At 39.6% G+C, this 23,715-nt stretch overlaps 1 protein-coding gene across 1 annotated transcript in view; it reads left to right on the top strand.

Annotated features, from left to right (window-relative positions):
* Positions 1–1,270: 1,270 nt before the first annotated feature.
* Positions 1,271–23,715, top strand: part of LOC118801239 (exocyst complex component 6B-like) — a gene marked incomplete at its 5' end in the record, with an annotated part of 63,730 nt that continues 41,285 nt past the window's right edge. The window contains 11 exon segments of the mRNA XM_036561428.1: positions 1,271–1,354; positions 2,781–2,827; positions 3,441–3,561; positions 5,830–5,901; positions 6,737–6,834; positions 8,304–8,367; positions 8,369–8,410; positions 8,530–8,639; positions 19,969–20,080; positions 22,167–22,301; positions 22,557–22,736. Of these exon segments, the coding sequence (XP_036417321.1) occupies positions 1,271–1,354; positions 2,781–2,827; positions 3,441–3,561; positions 5,830–5,901; positions 6,737–6,834; positions 8,304–8,367; positions 8,369–8,410; positions 8,530–8,639; positions 19,969–20,080; positions 22,167–22,301; positions 22,557–22,736 (1,065 nt within the window).

Here is a 23,715-nt window from a genome sequence, read left to right as displayed (position 1 = left end):
AAGTCTTTGCTTGTGTAGTGTTATTCTTATCATGTTCACCGGTACTTAGGTTCCTGTGTTTATCAGGTCATACTGCATGTCTTTGGCTGTAATGTGAGGGTCTTTGTTAGCTGTTCTGTTCAAATGTCTGATTTCTCTTGAAATGTTGCTCTTTCTTCCATGCCCAGGTTGGTTTGCTGCTGTGCTATGAGTTTTAAACTTATGTATGATTCTTTTAACTGTGTCTCTTTGAACTTTGTATCTGTGATATCTACTTATAGCCTTTTCTCTTTTTGTGCAATGAAATAATTTCTTCTCTTAGCTTTTATGAGAGCTTTTTATTCTTTGCCCTGTTTGCATCACGTTGTCAGCTGGATCAGTAGGATAGCCAGCCATGTACTTTGATCTCTTGATTAATTATCAGTGAAGTGAATATCAGTATTTGAGTCTTAGAGGTTGTGCAGATCTTTCTTCAGTTGGTCTCTTCGATACATAACTGTATCGATTTGCATATCACCAAGAGTTTATTCACAATATGTTGCCATATCAGTATTTTGAACACAACACTGCAGTCCACTAGGTGGACATCTGAGGCCTACCACTGTGTACTTTTCTTGCCACTCTTGATGTGTTATCTGTGCTCAGAGAGGGAGTGCGGGTCCTGGTCTTGCTAAATGATTAGCTCATACTTCAGAGGAACTGACCAGGAGAAGATGATAACCCCATCACATGAGCACTGCTTTCTTTGTTTTTCCTCTTTCATTCCCTTCCCTATTAGTATCTGCTCTTTTTTAAAGTTGGGACCTGGGTTCTTTGCCCTGGAGTCTTGCTCAGATAACGGACTGTGCTGGAATGGAGGGCGGTGGGGACGACAGTTTTAAGCAGTTTTGGAAAGGTTGAATTCTCCAAGTCTTGAATGAATGAGCCTTTTTGTTTTTGGTCTGTGAGACCCCTGTTGTAATCACAGTCTAATTTGTGCTTTGTGATTAGGAAAGGCCAACTGATTTGTTCTTATTTGAAGTTGATTGTGACTCTTAAGTGGAAATCATTGTGGCTTATCTCTCTATCATTCCAGCAAAAGAAAACCATCAGATCGTTCAACTGCTCTGTCCTTTTTCTCCTTCTGCTGTTCACTCTTTTTGTTGTTTAGTGTCTTTTCTTGCTCTTTTAGACTGGAGCTATCCGGCATGATTAGCACCTGCCATATCAGTTTGTGGTACTGTAGTAAAAGCCATTCTCTTGCTCCTTTTTCTCCATTTCTGATGTTGAGTGAATCATGTTTTTTACCCAGGGTGCCCGGGATACATTTGAGAACTACTACAGGAAGCAGAGGAGGAAACAAGCTCGACTTGTGTTGCAGCCACATTCTAACATGGTATGCATTCACCCTGCCACTCTGTTTGTGTTCAGCTTTCTGTACTCTTCCCCACATCCTCACTGCACCTCCCACACTAACAGCAATGTTTTTAAGGTAAGTCAAGAGGCAGATGGTGTTAATTGCGTTTGTGGAAATATACAGGACATGAAATACAACAGTATAAATTGACCTTTCCATGCTCCGCCCACAAATGCTTTCTTTTGTTGGACACGCTTGTACAGGACACTGGCAAAAATCTCATTCAACCAAATGGAATGTTGTATTGAGCTCCATCAACATTTACATTGCACAATTTCAAACACTGTTAGCATATATAGTTTTTGTCTTATATGATGTGTTAGCTTGGTACCAAATTTATAATTTCCAGCTTGCCTAGTTTTGATTAGCTATGAAAATGTAGTGCAGTTAATATAGCATTTTAAACTGGAAACGCAGTGTTAAGTACACTAAACAGACACTGTGTTGGTCACATTTGAATAATTGTAATGTTTTGGTAACTTCACAACATTGGCTAAGAACAAATGGACTTATAGGCAGAGTATAGATAGGCCAGTTGATCAGTCGTCATCGTCATCAGACACTAGTCATACCCATTTGTTGTCAAAATGAAAGGGAATCTTTAATGGTTTGGGGCATTTCAATATATCCTAGTCTGGATTGCAGTCCAAGAATGTTACATTGACAGCACTTCAGTTTATGTTTCTGTTTGTTTCAGAGTCCAGTCATAGCAGATAATTATGAAATTTGCATTTGAGTTTAGATTGCATAAAACAGTGAGTCCATTTCAAATGATTTTGAATCTAAATTTGTTTGAATTGACAATTTGGTACAAAGAGGGGGACAAAAAGAATGAATTTGATCCAGATCCTGTGACAAATCTAGCTTAAAATAGCACATATTTACATTGTGTGGTGGTAATAGCTGTGTATGTCCTTTTGTGGGGTAGTAGAGTGTTTGAGTAGTTTCAGCGTCATGGTCTACTTTTAAATGCTCCTTGAAAGTGATGTGCTAATTTTAAGACAGAGGTTCCCAGTCCCAGAAATTTGAACGCATTGAGTCACCAGAACTGGGATTGGATCAGTATCAGCTGAAGGTTTCAGTGTTGGTATCACAAAAGAGAAAGTGGCGTTGTGCCATATGTAGTTTATACACAAAATATGATGTGAAACAGACCCCCTATTTATGCTTCTGTTTGTGCCCTTCCGTACTGACCATTTTGAAGAATTCTACAAACTGTGCCACTACCTGTGTCCTAAAGCCATTATGGGTAGTGCATTCTTCATCACAGAGCAAAGAGACTACATTTCCAATGAGGTATACTGTATGTTCATATAAAGGCATTATAGCATAGAATATAGAATAGATTTAAATTTTTCTGCTATCTTTCTTTTCATTTCCTCTGTCTGGTGTGTGTGGACTGCAGCATGAAACACTAGAGGGATACAGGCGGTACTTCAATCAAATTGTAGGGTAAGTTCACCATGCGTTTCGCTGAACTTTGATTTACAACATTAAATGTGATAAAAATGATTTTTAATGCTTGTAATTATGTCTGGGACTAAAGAAAGCACTTAAAAATGGCAAGTGCGTTGTGGCATTCCACTCATAGTCATGCCACAGTCATTCACTCTTCTACTTTCAAAGTCCAAACCTCCTACCCTCCTTCAAATGCACCCCTCCTTCCCAATATTCCATCCTGGGGCTCTTGGAAAAGCTGCCAGGCTGCAGGATTTATGGACTCTGGGATGTGGAGTGGCAGATGGGTGTTATTCCAAGCGTCTGGATGGGAATATGGGGAAGGTCGGCGTCTGGAGCAGAGGCTTCCGCAAACATCCTGGTGGCACGGGCCGTTCCCCGGGTGCTCCCACAGGGGGATAACTTGGGGAATGGGGATGTGCTGCCCCCTGGACCCAGAATCCAGAGTTTCTTGGACAGCCACATGCTCATGTGTATGATCTGTATCTCCATATGGTTGCCTGGGCATAGTTTTAACAAAGTTTAACTTGTCATACATAACATGCTCTTGCCAATAATGTGCCTTTATTTGTGTCTTTCATCAATCTATTTTGTTCTTGCTCTGTAGTTTCTTTGTAGTAGAGGACCACATCCTGCATACGACTCAGGGTCTGGTGAATAGAGCTTATGTGGAGGAGTTATGGGAACTGGCCCTGTCAAAGACGATTGCAGCACTACGTACCCACTCAGTATGTCTCTATAGCTTTTTCCTGTGTACCACTGAATTCAGTATGTATCATATTTCATGTTCTCTGGGTATGTGCATCTGTAAAGGGAATCTGTAAAGCTATATATATATATATGTGAACAAAAGTATTGGGACACACCTCAATCATTGAATTAAGGTGTTTAATTCAGTCCCATTGCCACAGGTGTATAAAATCAAGCGCCTAGCCATGCAGTCTGCCTTTACAAACATTTACAGCAACGCAGTCACGAAGTTTCATACCACGTAAAGTTGCAGAGCGGGGTTGCCGAGTGCTGAGGCTTATAGTGCATAAAAGTCGCCAACGCTCTGCTGACTCAATAACTGCAGAGTTCTAAACCTCCACTGGCGTTAACATAAGCGCAATGTTGTGGAGTGTTAAATTATGCTACTCTATCTCGCAGTCGGTTGGACGAGTTTGTGTTTGGCGAATGCCAGGAGAATGTTACCTGCCTGACTGCATTGTGCCAACTGTAAAGGGCTAATCTTTGTTTCAGCATACCAAGACATTTTGGACAGTTCTGTGCTTCCAACTCTGTGGGAACTGTTTGGGGAAGGCCCTTTTCTGTTCCATCATGGCTGTGCCCCAGAGCCCATAGGTCCATAAAGGCATGGTTGGATGAGTTTGGGTGGATAAACTTGACTGGCCCACACAGAGCCCTGACCTTAACCCCATCAAACACCTTTGGGATGAACTAGAACGGAGATTGAGAGCCAGACCCTCTTGTCCAACATCAGTGCCTTCTAGATGAATGGGCAAAAATTCCCACAGACACTCTCTTTCTCCAAAAGCTTGTAGAAAGCTTCCCAGAAGAGTGTAAGCTGTTATAGCTGCAAAGAGGGGACCAACTCCATATTAATGCCTATGGATTTAGAATGGGATGTCATAAAAGCTCCTGTAGGTGTCCCAATATTTTTGTCCCCATAGAGAGTGTGTTCGTGTGTGTGTGTATGTATATGTATGTGCATGCTGTCTGATGTATTTATGTAGAATTTGCTACACCAGACATGATCTTTTAGAGACCACTTTTGTCGACTCGAAGCTAAGTCCAAATGAGACTGAGACAGAGTAAGTAAACGTTGAGGCCAAATAAAAGCAACAGTGGGTCAAGACCAAACCCCCAAAAAAATTATCTTCTTGAAGACTGCACCTTAATTACTCTTTAACTACTTCTACTACAAATTACTCGGATGGATGGATGTTTTTCTGCAAAACAAAATTGTATATTCAAAAATAACTTGTTTAAATCAAAAATAAAAAAAAAACCCTCTCCTACTTACAAACACAAATGTACTATGGATTAAAGGTTTCATATAACACCTGCTCTGAATGAATCCAGCCAATGTCTGTATCATAAAATGTCATAATGTTATTTAAAAGTAACAACTTATCACTTTGTCATAATGGCTTAATGGTTCACTACTTTTCCTGCCAGTTTAAATGCTGTCTGGTTAGATTTTATAAACACTAGCCTTCCTAAAGAATATAATCAACCAGTATAACTCTGATTAGCAATGTTAAACTCCAAACACGTTTAGCTAGCTAGCTAACTAGGTGCAAATGTATGCCTTTGAGAACATTTAGCAGCTGTCCATTAGCAAAACAATAGGCTAAACATTTTAGTTTTTTTAGTTTTAGTTAAGTTTGACTAAAAAGAGAGACTGTAAAATGAATTTGACTAGAGTACTAGATCTAGTTAGCTGGTTAGGAGGTGGTTACTACACATGCAAAGCGTTTGGCAGGATTCCGTCTTGAGTAATTGGTCCGTTTATTGATAGTTTCAGTAGTTATCCTTCAGCATTAGTGTTTATTAATGTGGCACAAATGGTCTTAAATGGTCTTTGTCTGTTTGTGATTTCATTATTAAAATCAATTTAGACTATTGTATTTCCAAAGTTTTGCTTATATTACTGTAAAAATAACACTTGAGATTTTGTAACTAAAATTTGCTGAACTAAAAATTTTATCATGATTATTTGTTATTATTATTTGTTATTATTATTTGGTTATTATTATTGTTATTATTATTGTTATTATTATTATATTACTACTACTGCTACTACTACTGTAACATATGTATCTGATATTTAAAAAGTGTCAAAATATACAATTCTATTTATATTTTTTAAAAATTGATTTATATTTCAGTGTAATTATCCTAGTAGATCCTGATCATTACCTAAAATTTCCTGTTGTTGACTTCCTCGCTGTCCTTCTTAAAACACTCTGCTTTGTTTTGTCCCTTAACAGTCCTACTGCACTGACCCTGACCTAATTCTGGATCTGAAGAACCTCATAGTCCTTTTTGCAGACACACTGCAGGTGGGTTGGTTAGTCTTTGATGGTCTAGGATTCCTCCCAGAAGTACATCTCATTCCTTCCATAAGTGCTCTCTTGGGTCAGGTGAATCCATTGCCAGATAAAAATGTATTAACACTCCAGTTAGGAAAGATGCAGAGGTTACATAAAAATTACAGGCACTTTATCTCGGAGTGGATGGAACAAGCTGCTGTATCAAGGTCAGACTCCTGATCCTAGTGTATTATGGTGGCAGTTGAAAGTTTGAACACCCCTGGTCAAATGTTGTATTGAAAACAGGATGCATTATGATCAGATTGCAGTTGCATCACTCAAACTACATTCAGAGGTGGTCAGAGATGGACCTTGACCACATTTAACACAAGTGTAAGCAGAATGCATTTTCGTTATGTACGTATAAATGTGGCATTTTTCTGCAAATTTTATTGCACAATTTATATTTCTTTGCTGAGCTTAGAATACTGGGAAAAAAATATGCCTTTTTTATATTACTTTTGCCCAGGCCTCTTTTTCTGTTTTGCTTTTACCAACATGTTAAATTCAGCAAATAAACAGTAATTGCACATTAAAATGTGCAGAAGTATGTTATTTTGTAGAGGATGTGTTTCACATAATTTCACTTAGAAAATGAACAAAACATGTAAATTGAGCAGGGATGCCCAAACTTTTGCACAGAACTGTAGGTGTAGTGGAGACTTTCCAGACTTGCTGGTGTTCAGACCTCTGATGAAATTGCAGGGCTTTGCTAAAAATTTTTTTAGTGATATGTATAAATTTTGACTGTTTAATTGTTTTCCACTGACTGACTTCATCCTCCTGCTGTTTTGTTGCTGTACAGGGTTATGGGTTTCCAGTGAACCAGCTCTTTGACATGCTGCTTGAAATGAGAGATCAATATGGAGAGATTCTTCTAAAGAAATGGAACCAGTCCTTCAGGTAAGACTCTCACCCCCCCTTTTGAACTCTTATGTCCCATTTCTCACCCTTAGGGCCTATTTACACCTTCCATTAATGTGTTTTTGGTGATTCACTCACATTCTGATTTCACTTAACTGCATGAAAAGCCAGGTGTTAACACCCTCAGGACGCGATGTGATCGGATTACAAATGGGTCACTCAAACCACATTTGGAAGTGGTCAGAGACAGATCTTGACCACATTTAACATAAGTGTATGTGGAATGTGTTTTCGTTATCTGTATACAATTATATCAGCAGAAATACATCTACTGAGCGCTGACTAGCAGGTGAGAGAATAAACAAGAGGATGAAAGATGGAGGATGCGCAAGGTACCCTTTACCTAAGAGCCTTCATACACTCCAGGCCAATGAAAGTGTCCAGGACAAGCTTATCCACTCTTATAGTAGCGGGAAAAAAACAAAAATAAAACAGAAATGATGTATGTGTTTATGTGCTTTTTATGCAGGAAAAGTACAGTAGGATCTCATCTGGTCACGTCTGGGGACACATTTTGGTGAAAAGTGTAAATGGAATCTGACCAAAGTTTATCCAGATAGGAACTGGACATGAAACACACATTTAATGCTAGGTGTGAACAGGCCTGTAGTCGTTGTGTGAGCCACACTGAGTGCTTAACAAGAGAAATATAGTGCACATGTCAAAGACCGTTTAGTTTTAGTTCAGTTGTTAGTGTTGCCTACCAAAATTATATTTTAGGAAGACATCTTTTAGATTTGTTGTCCCAGGGAGTTGCAAGTTCTTAGGTGTTTTTTCAACAGGTGAAGGAAAGGGAAACAATTTCAAGCCAAGATATCTGAAATTACTAACCGGCACGATAGAGGTGATAATACTCCTCGAAGGAGAATAATTCTCTTAAAAAGTGTTTTTGTTTTTTCATGGTGTACCGGAATCAGTTTATATGCTGTTAAAATTATTTGGAAACCACAGAAATGCCGACCTATCGTGAAGAAGCTAGACTTTAGAGCCCCTTGGAGAGGCACTGTTAAGGTTTGCTGGGCTCAGTCTTGAGAGCGGATGTGATCGGAAGGTCGGATTGACCTTGTCAGGATTCCTGTTTGATTCCTGTCAGGGACCCTTGGCTTGCTCCGTAAAGGCTGGAGGCCTTGAAATTCACTGCCCTGGAATTCTACTGCTCTGGGAATCTGAAAGAATTCAAGCAGACTTACTAAAGATTTCAGATGCACGGGCACACACATCCTCAGGCACTCATTTATGTATTTATTTAATCATATGTATTTATTATTTTAAACAATGAACAATATTATGAAAAATCAGGCATTGCATAACCACATGGGCCTCTTAAAGAGTGTTAGTTTGCCTGAATGTGACAGATACAAGAGTTAAGCTATTTAATCCACTCATGTGGTTTGGAGACATTGTGGTTTAGTGAACTCAAATGTCCTTTTGTTATTATGACTTTTTAGGCAAATCATTGATCAAGACAATTACAGTCCAATCCCTGTGGCAACAGAGGAGGAGTACCGGCGAAATAGCAGGCCAATTCCCCTTCCAGGACCCAGAGCTAGAAAAGGTCAGTCAAAAACATTGATGGACATTATCAGTGTTTTGCCTGTTAAAGTCTAGTTAAACATGTTAGTTATTGTACCTGATGAATAATCAAAGTTATTTGTACACTTTTTTTTTAAAAAGATACCTTTTCCGAAGAAACTTCCATTCTCTGAGTTTGTACCCAAAGTATACTCTCAACTCAAGGAGTTCATCTACGCTTGCCTCAAATACTCAGAGGACCTGCACCTTAGGTAACAAATGTGCACACACACAAACACACTATACAAGTAAATAGTGCATTACTGTCCTGGAAATGAAGAGTAAAGTTTGCACCTGCCTGCAGTAACCCTTGCTTTGCAGACATTATCTCATTAGTGCTTGGGTCTGGTTCATTATGATTCAGCATGCTCAGTCAGTGACCTCACCATCTATTTTTAAACTTCTTTTCTTACTACTGCTCTTAAGTCATGTGCCTTCTTGTTATCTCAATCTTTAGGCCAGAGCTGCTGCTGCTGCTGCTGAACTTTTTGAAAATTTAGTGGAAATTCTTTTCACTTTTTTGATAATGCTAATTTCTGCTGATGCTTCTATGCAGTTCTAGTAGTATGTTGAGTTACTGGCAATTCACATTAACATTTTTTTTTTTTTGGCTGTTCTAGATTACAGATGGACATTCGAAGCTTGTAGAAGACGTGTTTTACTTGAAGCTTGTAGCAGACAGTTTTAAAGTGACTTTTTCAGTAGAGTTCTGGCATAGAGCTGATGTTATTTTCAATTTCTAACATGGCTGGCTGAAAATCCATTGTCAGTCCCTTTCAGTTTCTAATTATGTTAGTGATTATTCTGACATATTAAGCCTTCAGTTCAGCTCCTGATGTCCTAAACAACGGGAAGGTCATTTGACTGAATCTGCCTAGATATCACAGAGGGGGAAAATCCTGAATGGATTGTATTTGTTGGGTGTTTTAAGATGTTAACCCCTTTATTTCCAGCCAAAATTTAACAATGGTCTGGATGTCCCTGCTCCTTAGTGAAACTCATTATTTGTAATTGTAATTAATCATGCTACAGTTTGTAACTTAACTGCGCCATCCTGTGCTGAAGTTCTGTTTGTTACTTGGATGTATTTGGTATCAAGTCATTAGAGAAGTCAGGTACCTGAAGTAGAGCTTGGTGCTGGCAAAATGTTCCTGAATGAGTAATGGACATCTAAGTAAATGAAAAAAGTGACCTACAGGAGCAAGTGCATTCACCACAAAGGCCAGTGTCTGCAAGGCTTACTGCAGATACCGCTGAAACACTTACCTACAAGTGTTTCAGCTGTATTATAGTGTGTGTATATATATATGTACAATATTGAGTAAATCTACATTTAACACTTTTTTTTAACTTGAACTATATGCACTGCCATTTTAGTAGACAGCTGGTGTATGTGCAGCTAATCCATGTATAGCTAGTCCATGTAGACTCATTGTAATGTTATGTTATCCCTGACCCCTTCCCTCAAATCCCCTGGGGTCAAAGTCAAAGGCCACACTTCACAGGACCTTTGACGGTGGTGGTTCCGGCCAGGCGGAAGGCGTTGGGCCTCTCCTGATTGAGCTTTGTGCAAAAGCTCCTGATTCTCTTGCTCAAAAATGTTTGATGTCTGCTTTTGGGTTCTCGCTCTGTGAGCAGCATGTCAGGTCTGGTTACTTTAGAAGCCGATCTGATCTCTTGACTTCTTTGCATGTGCTTTTGAGGCGTGAGGTGACAAGGTCACTGAAAAGCCATAGTATCCTCTCCTCTGCTGAATTACCAGTCTATTATCATTATCAGTAGTGCTTAATTACGTCTGGGATATGGCTTGTTTCACAAACATTTGTTTGTAAGGTCAGCAAGGCCTAACTGCATGATTAGAGAGGAAAGCACTCAGATGAGTTGCATGATGACTTGTCTGAAGAGTTGTCAGATGAGACATCTCATCTTGTGTCCTAAGACTGGTAAACAAGATGTAATGGGCACGAGGCCTGAGACAATCAAGAATTCTAATTCCACTAAATCACAGCATATCTGAACCACCCAGCTAATCTTTTCCTGTCTGACTTCTAGTAAATTCAGCCACTCAGACTTGCCCTTATATCGTACAGATCTTGAAGACTTTTAAAGTGCACTTATTGCTGAGCGGCATTTATGAAATTCAGTATCACAATGTTTTCGACATATCACAGTATCATAATATTTGATGATATTTAAGCTTATATTAATAAAACTAATGGACTAATTAGGGATGCAAGTTTTGGCAAATTCTTTTGACTGATAACCCAGCTGTTATTAAACGGTCTTTCATTGTTAACTGACAAGCCTAAAACCACAGGTGCAACTCATGACACAGCACTGGTTTTTAAATAAACTAGGCTTTAGGCTTTTTGAATGGAAAAAATGCAACCTCTTGTGACCAGATATGATAGTAACATGTAATGTAGACTATTTACTTACATTTATTACATTACTAGCCCGAGTTAATGAACACACATGGCTGGACTGAGGCTAGCTTAAAGTTTACACAAAAGTATAGTCAGTAGCTTGCTGTTTTTGTGTCATAGGACTACAGACACATTTGTAGGGAAGAGCTTAAGGCTGCACTCAACAGATGCAACATGACATTTAAAACGGTTGTAGAGTCAGTTATAGTATTGATACTGATACTGCTTATTGATACCAATATTAACCGATAGTAACGATTTTATTAATACCACTTTCCATAATTTGACTCAAAACAAAGACATGACATGGAAAGATGTGAAAATATTAAAAATGAAAAGGCTCAGGCTACCTAGCAGTTAGTGCTTTATGCTATGCTAGCTGCCAAATTGACCACTCCTTGATAAGCTGATTTAGGCTATCAAATATATATTCTAGTTGTTCTTCTAATGCTGGGAACATTTTCTAAAAAGACAATTTGACTATCAAACTACCCTACCTGCAGTGTTAACACGCGGCTGAAGTTGGTTTCCTGTCCGCCACCTTCTTGTTCGAATTTCCCTGTTCCACTTTAAATGGTGCAGCAGTTATTATAATGCCTGTGACTGCTGCACCGTTTCAGGCAGAACAGGACCAAGAAGCTGGTGGATAGGAAGTTTACTTCATAGTTTTAATTCTGGTAGCATTTTTTGAAAAGTGATTAAAGCTATTGAAATATTCTACCTCAAATTTTATGTAGAGAACTACCTAGGAACGTGCGCTACAGTAGGACATTTCAACAAGTGCAATTTGTCACAACACCAGGAGGCTACACTGAGGACTCAGGTGCACAGCTGCTTTGCTTAAGCAGACATGCTGCTCTGCTTCAGATTTATAGAACGTATTCGTACATGTTTCATGAGGTTGGTGTTAGCCCCTTTACACAGAAACTATTGCTTTACATATTGTGGTGTAGCCACACTGTGGTGTGGGTAGTTCAGTCAGAAAAGAAAAGAAATGTTTAATTTTCCCTTTGTTTCACTGGGACTTTTAGGTTGAAGAGCTTGAATATAGGTGGGGTGGTGGCGTTTGGGAGAAGGAAAAAGGCCAGTGGGTGCTTTTGTTTTTAGCCTCTGGCTACAGTAGGCTGTCCATTTTCCTGGCTGTTTGTGCTGATTTGTAGAGTTGGAATAAAAAGCTTCAGTCATAGACCAGACCCCTGACTTCACCAAGTTTCTTGGAGAGCTCCCGGATGTCACAATATATTGCATTTACCTGCATTATCATTAAATTTAGTAATGTGAGCCCACACTTTTCAGTGTCTTACCCTTTCAGCCATGACCAGAGAGCACAGAATAGGACTTAGCTGTTAAAATGATCAAGATAGTCAGAGGCATGTGAACGTGTTCTTCACACGAAGCAGAGCGCCACTCCTGCTGATCCTATATAGCACCAACCATCTGAAAATACCAGCTATGTAGAATGATATAATGCTACATAAATACTGATAGCAGCACTGTTTGTCAAGGAGCTTAATGATATTGTGGTACTGAGCAGTCAGGAACCGGTACAAATATAATACTTATTCTCAATACCCATCCCTAGTTATAGCCTTAGCACTGTGTTACGTGGCTAAATATCCTAGCTGCAATAGCGCTGTAATCTACATTTAGGATAGTTTAATTTCTGCTATTGGCTGAAATTTTACATCAGTAGCAGGAGTCGTGCTTTTATGTGTACAATTCAAATTCTTTAATCCGTTACTTCAGAAATGTATTTTGTTATAGATTATTGATTATCTGTTAAAAAATGTAATTGTAACCTAAACCAATCTTTGCTCCCCAGGAAGAAATTGAGTAACTTTTACAGGTAAATAAAACAAAATAATAATAAAAATCAGTACACTGAGACTAAAAGCTCTGAGACATAAACACACAGGACCAAGTAAGTGATGTAGACTGATCCAGTACATTGGATCGAATACAAAATAGTTAAAAACCATGCTGCTGTCCAGAGACTTTTCCCTATTTGATCTAATTAGTAAAAATCTGTTGTTTTTCATGCCAAATCAAAAGATCAATCTGGTAGAAATCTTATTTTGAGATCCCTCATCAACAGTAATCATAAATAGAGGTCATACTGAAAACTCAGACTGGCCATCATTTGTGTTCTATCTGCAGAAAGGCTGTACTGGCTCATAAGGCTTCATGTAGGTGCTTCATGTCTGAACTTTGATGATCGTAATTTTTAGATGCGTCCTAATTAGCTCATAGCGGTTGTGGTCCACAGAAATCCTATGAGTTTATATAGGCATTAAGTAGGAGCTGATTGTCTTAGTTACAAATAATGATAATTTACACATTAACATTTTGCATGTATCATTCAAAACTAGTGAAGAAAGCAATCATACAAGTGAGTACAAAACTAACTTTGCTGCTCACAAGACTTAATTCGCTCTCTTTATACGTTTCAGACTGTTAGTTAAAACTTGTCAGCTTAAGGTTTTTAAAAGTTTGATTTATAGCCAGGCACACTGTAGAATTACGGAGCTACAAACGAGAATAAATAGTTCACTGCCAGATTTATCTGCTGCAGTAGAATCTGCCGGTGTGGAAATAGAGGTTGATAATATGGCGTGGTGAATAAGGATGAGAAATACTGTGCTGGTCCTTTGACATCCCTTGAATCCATGCCCTATAGGTGCTTGTACTTGTTTTATGTCAGGCCTGTGTGTTTTGTTTGGACTGTTCTGTTCTTTTTTGACATATATTGGAAACTCTTATATCTTCGAATAAAATGTTTATGTGGATATGATACTTGTTGTCTATCAGTACCTCTAAAACTAAAAATCTATATTTTTCTGTGACACCATTACTGGAGTACAAGTATAGACGATATATGATATATGAAGGTCAAGAGGATTTGGCTGCTTCTTAAATTCAGGAAGCAGACAAGCCTCCATGCACTTGTGCAGAACAGCTTTTGAAACCGGACTCTTAAGCCATCTCTGGAGGTCAGATGTTAAGAAAGCCTGGATAGATGGGTCAGGAGGGTTAGATATCTCCTCTATTAATGCTGCGGACTCACACTCTCTCAGTGGCCTCCTCCGTCTGCGGCCGTAGCTTGCTTTGGCCGGTCCCTCTCTTTTTCTTGTTCTCCTTTCTTCTCACATCCACCAGACACGTCCTGTGTGGTTTTCAGAACGTGGCCGATCTCTGTGCTCGGGTGTCAGTTAAAATTCAAAAATAAACACCCCCCCCCATTTGGCCTTCCACTGCAAAGACCGGGCCTCAGTGTGTGTGGGGTCCTGGAGTTCCAGATCCAGCCAGAAACCCCCTTACACTCACTGCTAATTTAACAGTGCTGTCAAATAAGAACTCTGCTGGGTGGATTTTCACATATTTGACACATTTCCATGCAAATCTTTGTTCTTATTAGCACAAGAGCATTTGAGTAAGCAGAACAATAGGGCCAGACAGATCTGAGTCCAGGACTCTTGTAAGGGAATCAGTGAGTGTGTGTGAGTCTGGTGTGTAATGTGGAAAGGTTGGGGACACCTTCCCTGCTTTTAAAACTTTGATTTTTCACCTTTTTTTGTTAAGTAAGAACATGCACTGGTTTACTAATTGTTTGGGTATGTTTTGCAATACTCAGGTTCATTTTAAAATGTCTTCTTTTTTAAAGAGTCTATATAATTTAACACTTTTCCAAAGTATTGTTAAATGGCCCATATTTTTAATTTTTTGTGTTTTTGTTCTCTCTGATATCCGCTTATGACGTTTATGACGGTCAGTATTAGATGACTGTGATTTTCGCGCCTTCAGGCAGCACAGCATTAAAAACAGACACAATTCTGTGGTGGAAATCACTATGGGTTTAGAAACACTTCCAAAAACCACTGTCTGTGAACAGAGTTTGTCATGATGTCCATAAATGCAAATCAAAACTCTACCATGCAAAAAGGAAATCATATACAAACAGGATCCAGAATTGCCCCCACCTTCTCTGGCCTGAGCTCATTTATGATGAACTGAGGTGAAGTGGAAAAGTGTCCTGTGGTCTGGTGAATTAAAATTTAAAAATTATTTTTGGAAATTATGGACGCCGCATCCTCTGGGCTAAAGACCATCTGGCTTGTTATCAGCGCACAGTTCTAAAGCTAGCATTTGTAATGGTATGGGGGTGCATTGGTGCACATGGCATAGATGAATTGCAAATCTTTGAAGGCACCATTAATAATCAGTGACATATAAAGGTTTTGGAGCAACATATGCTGCCATCCAGACAACATCTTTTTCAGGGAAGGCCTTGCTAATTTCAGCAAGACAATGCCAAACCTTATTCTGCGTGTATTACAACAGCATTGCTCCACAGTAAAAGAATCCAGGTGCAAAACTGGCCTGCCTGTAGTTCATACCTGTCACCCATTAAAAGCGGTTATTGCATTATAAAAAATAAGACAAATGAGACCCTGAACTGTTGAGCAGCTGAAATCCTGTATGAAGCAAGAATAGGAAAAAAAATTCACTTTCAAAACTGCAGCAGTTGGTCTCCTCAGTTCCCAAACACTTAGGTGTTGTTAAAAGAAGAGGTGATACAGCACAGTGGTAAAATGCCCCCGTCCCAACTCTTTTAAAACATGTTACTTGGGTCAATTTCAAAGTGGGCATATATTAAAAAACGTTTCAACATTTGATATGTTGTCTTTCTACTGGTTTCAATTTAATATATGCTGTATGATTGGTACATCATTACCTTCTGTTTTTATTTACATTTTGCATAGCATCCCATAGCATCCATTACATTTTGCATAGCATCCCATAGCATCCATTTTTTGGATATTGAGTTGTAAATAAACACATGCGCAGGGCTAAACTGCTGTAGGCTAAACCAGTGGATACATGTAAATATGTTGCAGATTAATGAATGGTACAATGTAAGTGTTTGTGCTTTGTCAGTCTTAGTTTGTTAAAACAAGGGAAATATAGTCTCCAGTTTTTAAGCTCACTCAGTAGCTTCCCTTTGCATTGTGTGAAAATTTCATGATAAATGGGCCAATAGAAATGCTCCAGATAGCCTTATCACAATCATTGCGTAACCACCTGATTGCAATTATTTAAGCTGATCAGTTATTTTCTATAGTTAGCTTTCATTGTCGTATGTATGTAAACTGGGTGCTTTTTCATCTGTTGGGTTGAGGCCAATGGATGTAAATGATTGAAAGCAGAAAGAACATTAATTGAGGCATAAAAAAAAACGTTCCTACCTCTGATTGGTGATAAATACCTTTTGAGGGCACCAGTGAGTAATATTTGTTTATTTGGGCTCGAGCTATTTGTCTTCTGTTGGAAGCTACTAAGTGTCAACAGCTATAAACTAAAATAGCTGATCAGCTAATTTGGCCACTTTAGACTTTACAATTATTTATATGGCAATTGTTAGCTAAAATTTTATAATTGTGATGGGCCTAGCTCCAAAATTGAAACTCTTTACATTAACTTACATTAAAAGTTAAGAACATTTTTGCCTTCTCCTGTAAAATTACCGGTTAGAAAATTTCTTGAACAGTAACAGTTTATTTAATTTATTATTTGAACATTGTCTTTCTTAAAGCTGGTTAGTCTTTAATGTGTTAAGTTACTGCAAAGTAACAAAGAAAATATGCTCTTTTGTATTCAAAGCATTATGAAAAGCTAGGTGTCACTAAACTTTTGACGAGCTGTGTAGATGCATGCGTGTGCGAGGATGTGAGGGTCAGGCGGTTGCTATCGGAAACGGAAGCCCGTGATTGACAGACCAAAGGAGATGAGCATCAGTTCAACATTTTACCCAGACTGGACCACCGGATGCAATTAGGCTTTGTGGTTTCTCTGTGCTAATATTAAAACGAGGTGCAGCTAGAAGGGGAGGGAGTCTGCTCTGGTCCACACAGGTGGTTGGAGACTAGACTGGAGGAATTTCTTTTAACGTTCAAAATGTCTCCCCCCTCAATGTCTGCTGAACTTTGAACCTTAAGCGAAAGTGGGTCCTTAACATTTTAAAGTTGCTTTACAGATGTCGGAGCAGTTCCGTTTAGCTGCTAACCTTTTCTTCATGATGTGCATGAATGTGATGGTTCAGTAGTTCATAAACAGACAGCTAGATTGGCATTTAGACTACATTTGATGAATCAGTGAACAGGGATCCAGTACAACACGATCCATCTTTTTCTCCTCCGCCGTGTGCATGCTTCCTGTCTTTTGTTTTTCTAATGGGCTTAATTAACCTCCTGATTTCTAGCCATTCCCCTCTGCATGACTCTTTCGCCTCTTCCGTTTTATTGAGATGTTCATATAATAAGGTATTTAAAGGGTCAGTACACTGGCCATGTTCTACACAGGAAGCATGCTAAACTGAGTGAATCAATGAAAGAGTGAACAGATGAATGGATTTCATGAATAACTGAGATATTACAGTCATGGTGCTCTAATCATTGCTTGGCGTTTCCAGTGTTTCGCTCTTTCTCAGTCTGTCTCTCTCACCACATTTGTGGTCAGTGAATTCCACAGGACGACACAACCAATTTCCTGATTGCTTGTCTCTAAGCCTGTGCCAGTATTGTTGTTTTATTGAGTCTGTGTACCCACATGAGCAGGGTCTACTCAAGTGCATTGACATCTCTGCTTTCATTCGAATGGCTGTTGTTCTCAGCTTCTTTTTTATTTTCTTTTATTCCTTTTTCTCTCGCGCTCCGTCAAGATCTTGCTGCCAAGCTCAAGCTGAAGGAAATTCTTTCCCCCACCAAGGAGGAGAACGTTTTTTAAATTCTTCCTCTGCTTCTCTCGACACAACTAGAGACAATTTAGTAATTTGAGAGGAATGTGTTTTGTACCCAGAGACGGAGAAAAGTGTTGCACTTTTGGTCTTGATTTGGGTTGACTCAAATGGTCAAGGCACACTGTTCTCATCTCTCTTTCTCGTTCTCTTTTTTTTCTGTCTTTCCTGTTAACCTTTACTTGAGGGAAGCTAATAAAGATGCCTCCAGCTGTACTTATAGTAACGAAGATGGGAGCACAGACCACCAGCGGACATAATTAGCCCCACTATTTCCTGACCCCTCACCACAAAATTTCACTCTTCCACAGCAAAAGTGGAAAACAGAAGTGATGTCCCCCTCTCTACTCTCGGTCATTTGGATTTTCTAATTTATAGCATGTAGGTGTGTGTGCTGCTTGTTCTCTGTTGTTGGATCATGCAGAGTTGCAGTCCACAGGGTGTCGTTGTTCTCTGTGGTAGACCCCCATCTGTGTGCTCTCTCTGTTTTAGTAATTTGGCATTCAGGCTTGCGGTTTGCTCCAGAATAATGCATATTCATATATGCTCTATAGAACATTTTGTTTATTGTTGCAGTTCTTAAAATGTTCAAGTTAGGTTACAGCTGTAACATCTGACAGACGAGCCTTGAACTGAAATGTTATTATTCTTCTACCATGTGAGCAAAACCATATGGAACTGCTGCTATAATATCTAAAGCTTATATAAGAATTGTAAGTCTGCAGGTCTGTACATTTCTTAGTTCAACAGCTCTCTGGTTACACACAAGATGAATGCTTGTATATGTACCCCATTTACAAAAAAAAGTTGGGACACTGCAGAAATGTAAATAAAAACAAAATGCAATGATGTGCAAATCATCTCTACATTTCAATGAAAATAGTACAAAGACATCATAGCAAATTTTGAAACTGAGATATGTTTTTGTTTTTTGAAAAATATATGCCCAATTTGAATTTGATGCCAACAACATGTTCCAAAAAAGTGGGATGGGGGAAACAAAAGGCTGGTAAAGTTGTGTAATACTAAAAAAACACATCTAGTGTTGATTGGGTATAAAAAAGCATCCCAGAGAGGCTGAGTCTTTCAGAAGTAAAGATGAGGAGGAATTCACCATTCTTTGAATGACTGAGTGGGCAAATTCATAAATAACATTTCTCAGTGTAAAATAAAAAACTTTTGCTTTTTATCATCTACAGTACATAATAACATTAAAAGATTTAGAGAATCTGGAAAAATCTCTGTATGCAAGGGACAAGGCCAAAAACCAGTATTTGCTGGTCGTCTTTGGGCCCTCAGGCAGTACTGCATTAAAAACAGACATGATTCTGTAGTGGAAATCACTGCATAGACTCTAAAACACTTCAGAAAACCTCTGTGGTTTGAAAACAGTTCATCGCTGCATCCACAAATGCTAGTTAAAACTCTAAAATGCAAAGAAGAACCTGTACATAAACAGGATTCAGAAATGCTGCCACCTTCTCTGGGCCTGAGCTCATTTAAAATGAACTGAGGGGAAGTGGAAAAGTGTCCTGTAGTCTGACGAATCAAAATGTGAAATTCTTTTTGGAAATCATGGACACTGCATTTTCTGGGCTAAAGACCATCAGGCTTGTCATCAGTGCACAGTTCCAAAGCCAATATTCATGATGGTATACGGGTGCATTAGTGCACATGGCATAGATGACGTGCACATCTGTGAAGGCACCATTAATGCTGAACAATATGTACAAGTTTTGGCAACATATGCTGCCATCCATACAACGTCTTTTTCAGGGAAGGCCTTGCTTATTTCAGTAAGACTGATAAATCACATTCTGCATGTGTTGCAACAACATTGCTCCGTATTAAGTGTCCGGGTGCTTAACTGGCCTGCCTGCAGTCCAGACCTGTCTCCACCACTTTCACCACTGAAAACATTTGGCACATTTATGAAATGAAAAATATGATGAAGGAGACCCCGAACTGTTGAGCAGCTGAAATCCTATATCGAACAAGAATGCGAAAACATTTTACTTTCAAAACTACAGCAGTTGGTCTCCTCAGTTCCCAAACACTTAATGTTAAAAGAAGAGGTGATGAAACCCAGAGGTAAACGTGCCCCCGTCCCAACTTTTTTGGAACATGTTGTTGGCATCAAATTCAAAATGGGCATATATTTTTCAAAAACAATAAAACTTCTCAGTTTCAACATTTGATATGTTGTCTTTGTAGTATTTTCCTTTGAAAATATGGTTTACATGACTTGCACATCATTGCATCCCAACTTTTTTGGAAATGGGGTTGTAATATGATTGTTTGTATTTGCTGTTCTCTTGGGTTCAGTTCTACAGAAATTGACGACATGATCCGAAAGTCAACCAACCTGCTGCTCACAAGAACCCTCAGTAACTGCTTGCAGTATGCCATCAAGAAGAAGAACGTGGGATTAGCAGAAGTGAGTACCTGCTTTTTTATGTGTACTGGATGTGCTGTGTGTGTATGTGTGTGTGTGTGTGTGTGTATGTGTGTGTGTGTGTGTATGTGTGTGTGTGTGCGCTTTAAAGTGAACATGAATAAACGTAATGTAACGCATTTTTCTTTTTTACCGTTTCTGAGTGAAATGCATTTTTAAGCAGGGTCTCTAGGGTGGCTGAGCTTTTTTGCTTGATGGTAGGTGGGATTGCTGAAATGTAATCAATATTAGTTCATTTTCCCCACCCACTGGTGTATGTTGACATACCTAAAAATCAGAAGATGTTTTGGAGGCCAAAAAAAAGTTAAACAAGATTTAAAAAGGTGAGTTTGGGTTTCTGGTTGACTTTAATGGTGGGTGACCTTAAAATAAATGTTTTTTAGCCTATCATCACTAGATTGCAAAATTGAAAATCTGGCGGTGCTGTGTATATGGTGATTATTGGCACAGTCAGTAAAATATTGCCAATGCTGGATTGTTGATAGTGGCCAATATTATTGACCAGCCAATATCTGTCAAACTTGAATCAGTTGAATCAGACAGAATGCACCATCAAAATAATGGTTCAAAATTAAAAAAATATGAAGAAAATGTGAAGAGTTCCATGAGTTAAATACACTAGTTGTATGTATATATGTATATCGTCTATGCAGATAAGCCTTTCTGAGTGAATTCTTTAAGGAGTAATGCACTTCTGCCTACTCCTTTTCTCTGTCCAAGCACACTTTCTTCACCTTCTTAAAAGGCCCCATCATGGCTCCCATTGGCGCTCCACACTTAGCCTGCCCTTGCTGCTCTCACTGCAGCCAGCTCTGGCTTTCTCCTTCGAGTGTGTTTAGTCTGTCCTAGCCATCGTCTTTCCTGAGATGTAAGCTGCCTGCTTACTTTCAGGCCCTGTTTATAATCTTACCACTCCAGATATAAAGTTCAGCTGGGTGCCATTGATTTGAAGCGAGGGAAAGCCATGGGGTGAAAACTGGGGGAGTTATGCTTATGATTTTGAGTTAGTTCATCAAAAGGGCAACCCTCTGCTTGCCCACTTTCACGCTACCCCTCTATAGTGAAAAACACTGCCACCCCCTCACCGTAATAAACACACATGCACACACACCTTTGTGTTTCATGCCAGATCAGATATCAGAGATCTCCAGCACAGGCCCCAGTTCGCCTGGTTGTGTGGAGGATGTGTGACCCAGGCTCCATGCCGGAGCTTCCCCCCCGCAGGGTGTTCAGAGGCTCGGGCCTGGGCTGAATTAGCCCCATTGCGCCTTGCATGGTTCCTGACAGCCCTGGCCTGCCTGTGCACCCTGAACCCTGGCCCACAGACTGACTGACTGAACCCAGAGCAGCCTGTGCTTTGCTTCTGTCCAGCCCTGTCTCAAAGCACAGGAGTAGCAGTGTGGGAACCACCTTTATCTCAGTATGGGTTACACACTTGCAGAGTAGCTCCTACAGTGTTCAGTTACCTGCTTAGCATATCACTTTGTGTAGAAGCACACTGTCTGTACTAGGGCTGATGCAGGTCGATATATTGTATACAGTGGTATTCCATTATATTGATTATCAGTTTTAGAAGTATTATTGGATAACAAGCATTATATCTGTGATAAAGTTTGTAGGATTGTAGGTTTTCCTTTCTGGAAATGTGTTTCTGTAGGACTGGCCTGAATACGTTGTATTATTGATTATCAATTCATTACACTGATATTTATTTTTCTATTTAGTACTCAAACTTTCTTTTTTAAGCCAGAGAAATTGTAGCCAAAAATAAATTTCCTCAATAAAGGCCTTTAAGTAGATGACTCCCACTCGCAGTAAATCATGGTTAGAAGCTAATTTGCTTATTGCAGACTGGTGATATCTGTGCTATGAGAGCTAATATTGCTGTAACAATTTGGAAGTGATATTATGCAGCCCTGAACCGTGCCATCATTTCTTTTAGCCAGCACTGGAACCTTGCAGATGTTGAGCTCAGTTGATACTGGCATGAATTAAAGATCACAGGTATGAATCCAGTTGATGTGAGTGTAAATGAGTTTTAATAAGTTACTGTGTTCGATTTATCCAGTTGGTTCAAATAATCGTAAACACGACTCACCTGGAGATGTCCTGTCACTACCTGGAAGAGTTCATCTCCAACATCACCAATGTGCCTCCAGACACAGTCAATGCCACCAAACTCTATGGCACTTCCACCTTCAAGGTAGGAGAGAAACTGCCTTCCACACTTAATGCTTACTTCCTGCTTGTATTTTATGTCATAGTTGGATGGTCTTTTTGTGACAGTGGTATATGTAAAATAATATATATGTATTAAATTAATACTAGTAATGGTCTGCATTCATATTTCTCTCCATTTGTATTTGTAGTTCACAGTCCCTTTTTATGTCTCTCAATTCAGTGTTTAAGATTTTGATGACATAACTGTAATGCTTTTTATTGGTGTGGGCATATGTAGGATGCAAGGCATTCGGCAGAAGAGGAGATCTACACTAACCTGAATCTGAAGATTGATCAGTTCCTTCAGCTGGCTGATTATGATTGGATGGCGGCCCAAGGGGGTGGGCAGGCCAGTGACTACCTGAGTGACCTCATCGCCTTCCTCTGCAGCACTTTTGCAGTGTTCACACACCTGCCTGTAAGTGCTTTTGACTCACACACTTCACATTTATTAAACAATTATTGATACTCAGTTATTTTCAGTTTTATGTTGTTAACTTTTATATTGTCACTTCACCTCCTCACTTTTTAGAGATACAAAACATCCGGACACGGCTCCTTTTGTCATCGTGCTTTCTTGTACTTCAAATGGGCATGCTCTGCTACATACAGTCTTCTCTTACCTTTCACACGTGCTGTGTGCTGCCATGTTCACATGTCTGACACACGCTGGAACATAAAGCTGGTGTTAGGAGAGTTAGCCGATCACTGTAGTGTTCCCAGGAGCCCTTGTCTATCGATCCCATTGCTTTAAAGGGGATTATGCCCACAGCACACTTGAACTCTGAATTGAAGCTAAGTGGGATCAGTGTGGTAAGAGGATTGGGGTCCACAGTGCAGGCCCTCTAAAGCCTCCTGGCTTGGCTGCCATGGAGCTAAAGAGAGGCCGGTGGCGTGACCCAGAGGTGCAGCTCAGGTTGGGGAAGTTCATGCCCTCTGCCCACCGTGGCCTTGACCCATGACTTAAAGCGGATTTAAGGCAGACAAAAGCGTTCCAGAACGTTCCCCTTCTGTGGGCCTCTGCTCAACATCCTCTCTTGCTGCATTACCAGGGCTAAAAGAGAACCAGTGCCAAAGCTGGCCCCTCGGTGTCCTCAGCTTCACAGTGGCCCCTGTTCCCTCACAGAGGTGCTGAAAGGGGCTTCCAGAAGCCCCCCTCTTATGTTTCCCTCCTGTAATCTCTTAAATCTCACATTGCCCTCTGACCCAGCTTTGGCTGAAGGGGACATGCCCCTTTTCAGTCCGGAAAAATAACAATCTGCACATTTTTGGGCGGATTTTACCAAGAGAGGCCAACGTTCGCTAGTAGTATCTCATCTGCACACATATAGGCACGCGCACATTTACTGGGACTCAGGCTTGCCCATGCCTTAAACCCACATATTTGTGATTTTTAT

Source organism: Colossoma macropomum, unplaced genomic scaffold (genome assembly GCF_904425465.1).
Source record: "Colossoma macropomum unplaced genomic scaffold, Colossoma_macropomum, whole genome shotgun sequence".
In the NCBI taxonomy this organism is placed as follows: domain Eukaryota; kingdom Metazoa; phylum Chordata; class Actinopteri; order Characiformes; family Serrasalmidae; genus Colossoma; species Colossoma macropomum.
Note: the sequence above shows the minus strand (reverse complement) of the source record. Positions and strands in the feature narration are given on the sequence as shown.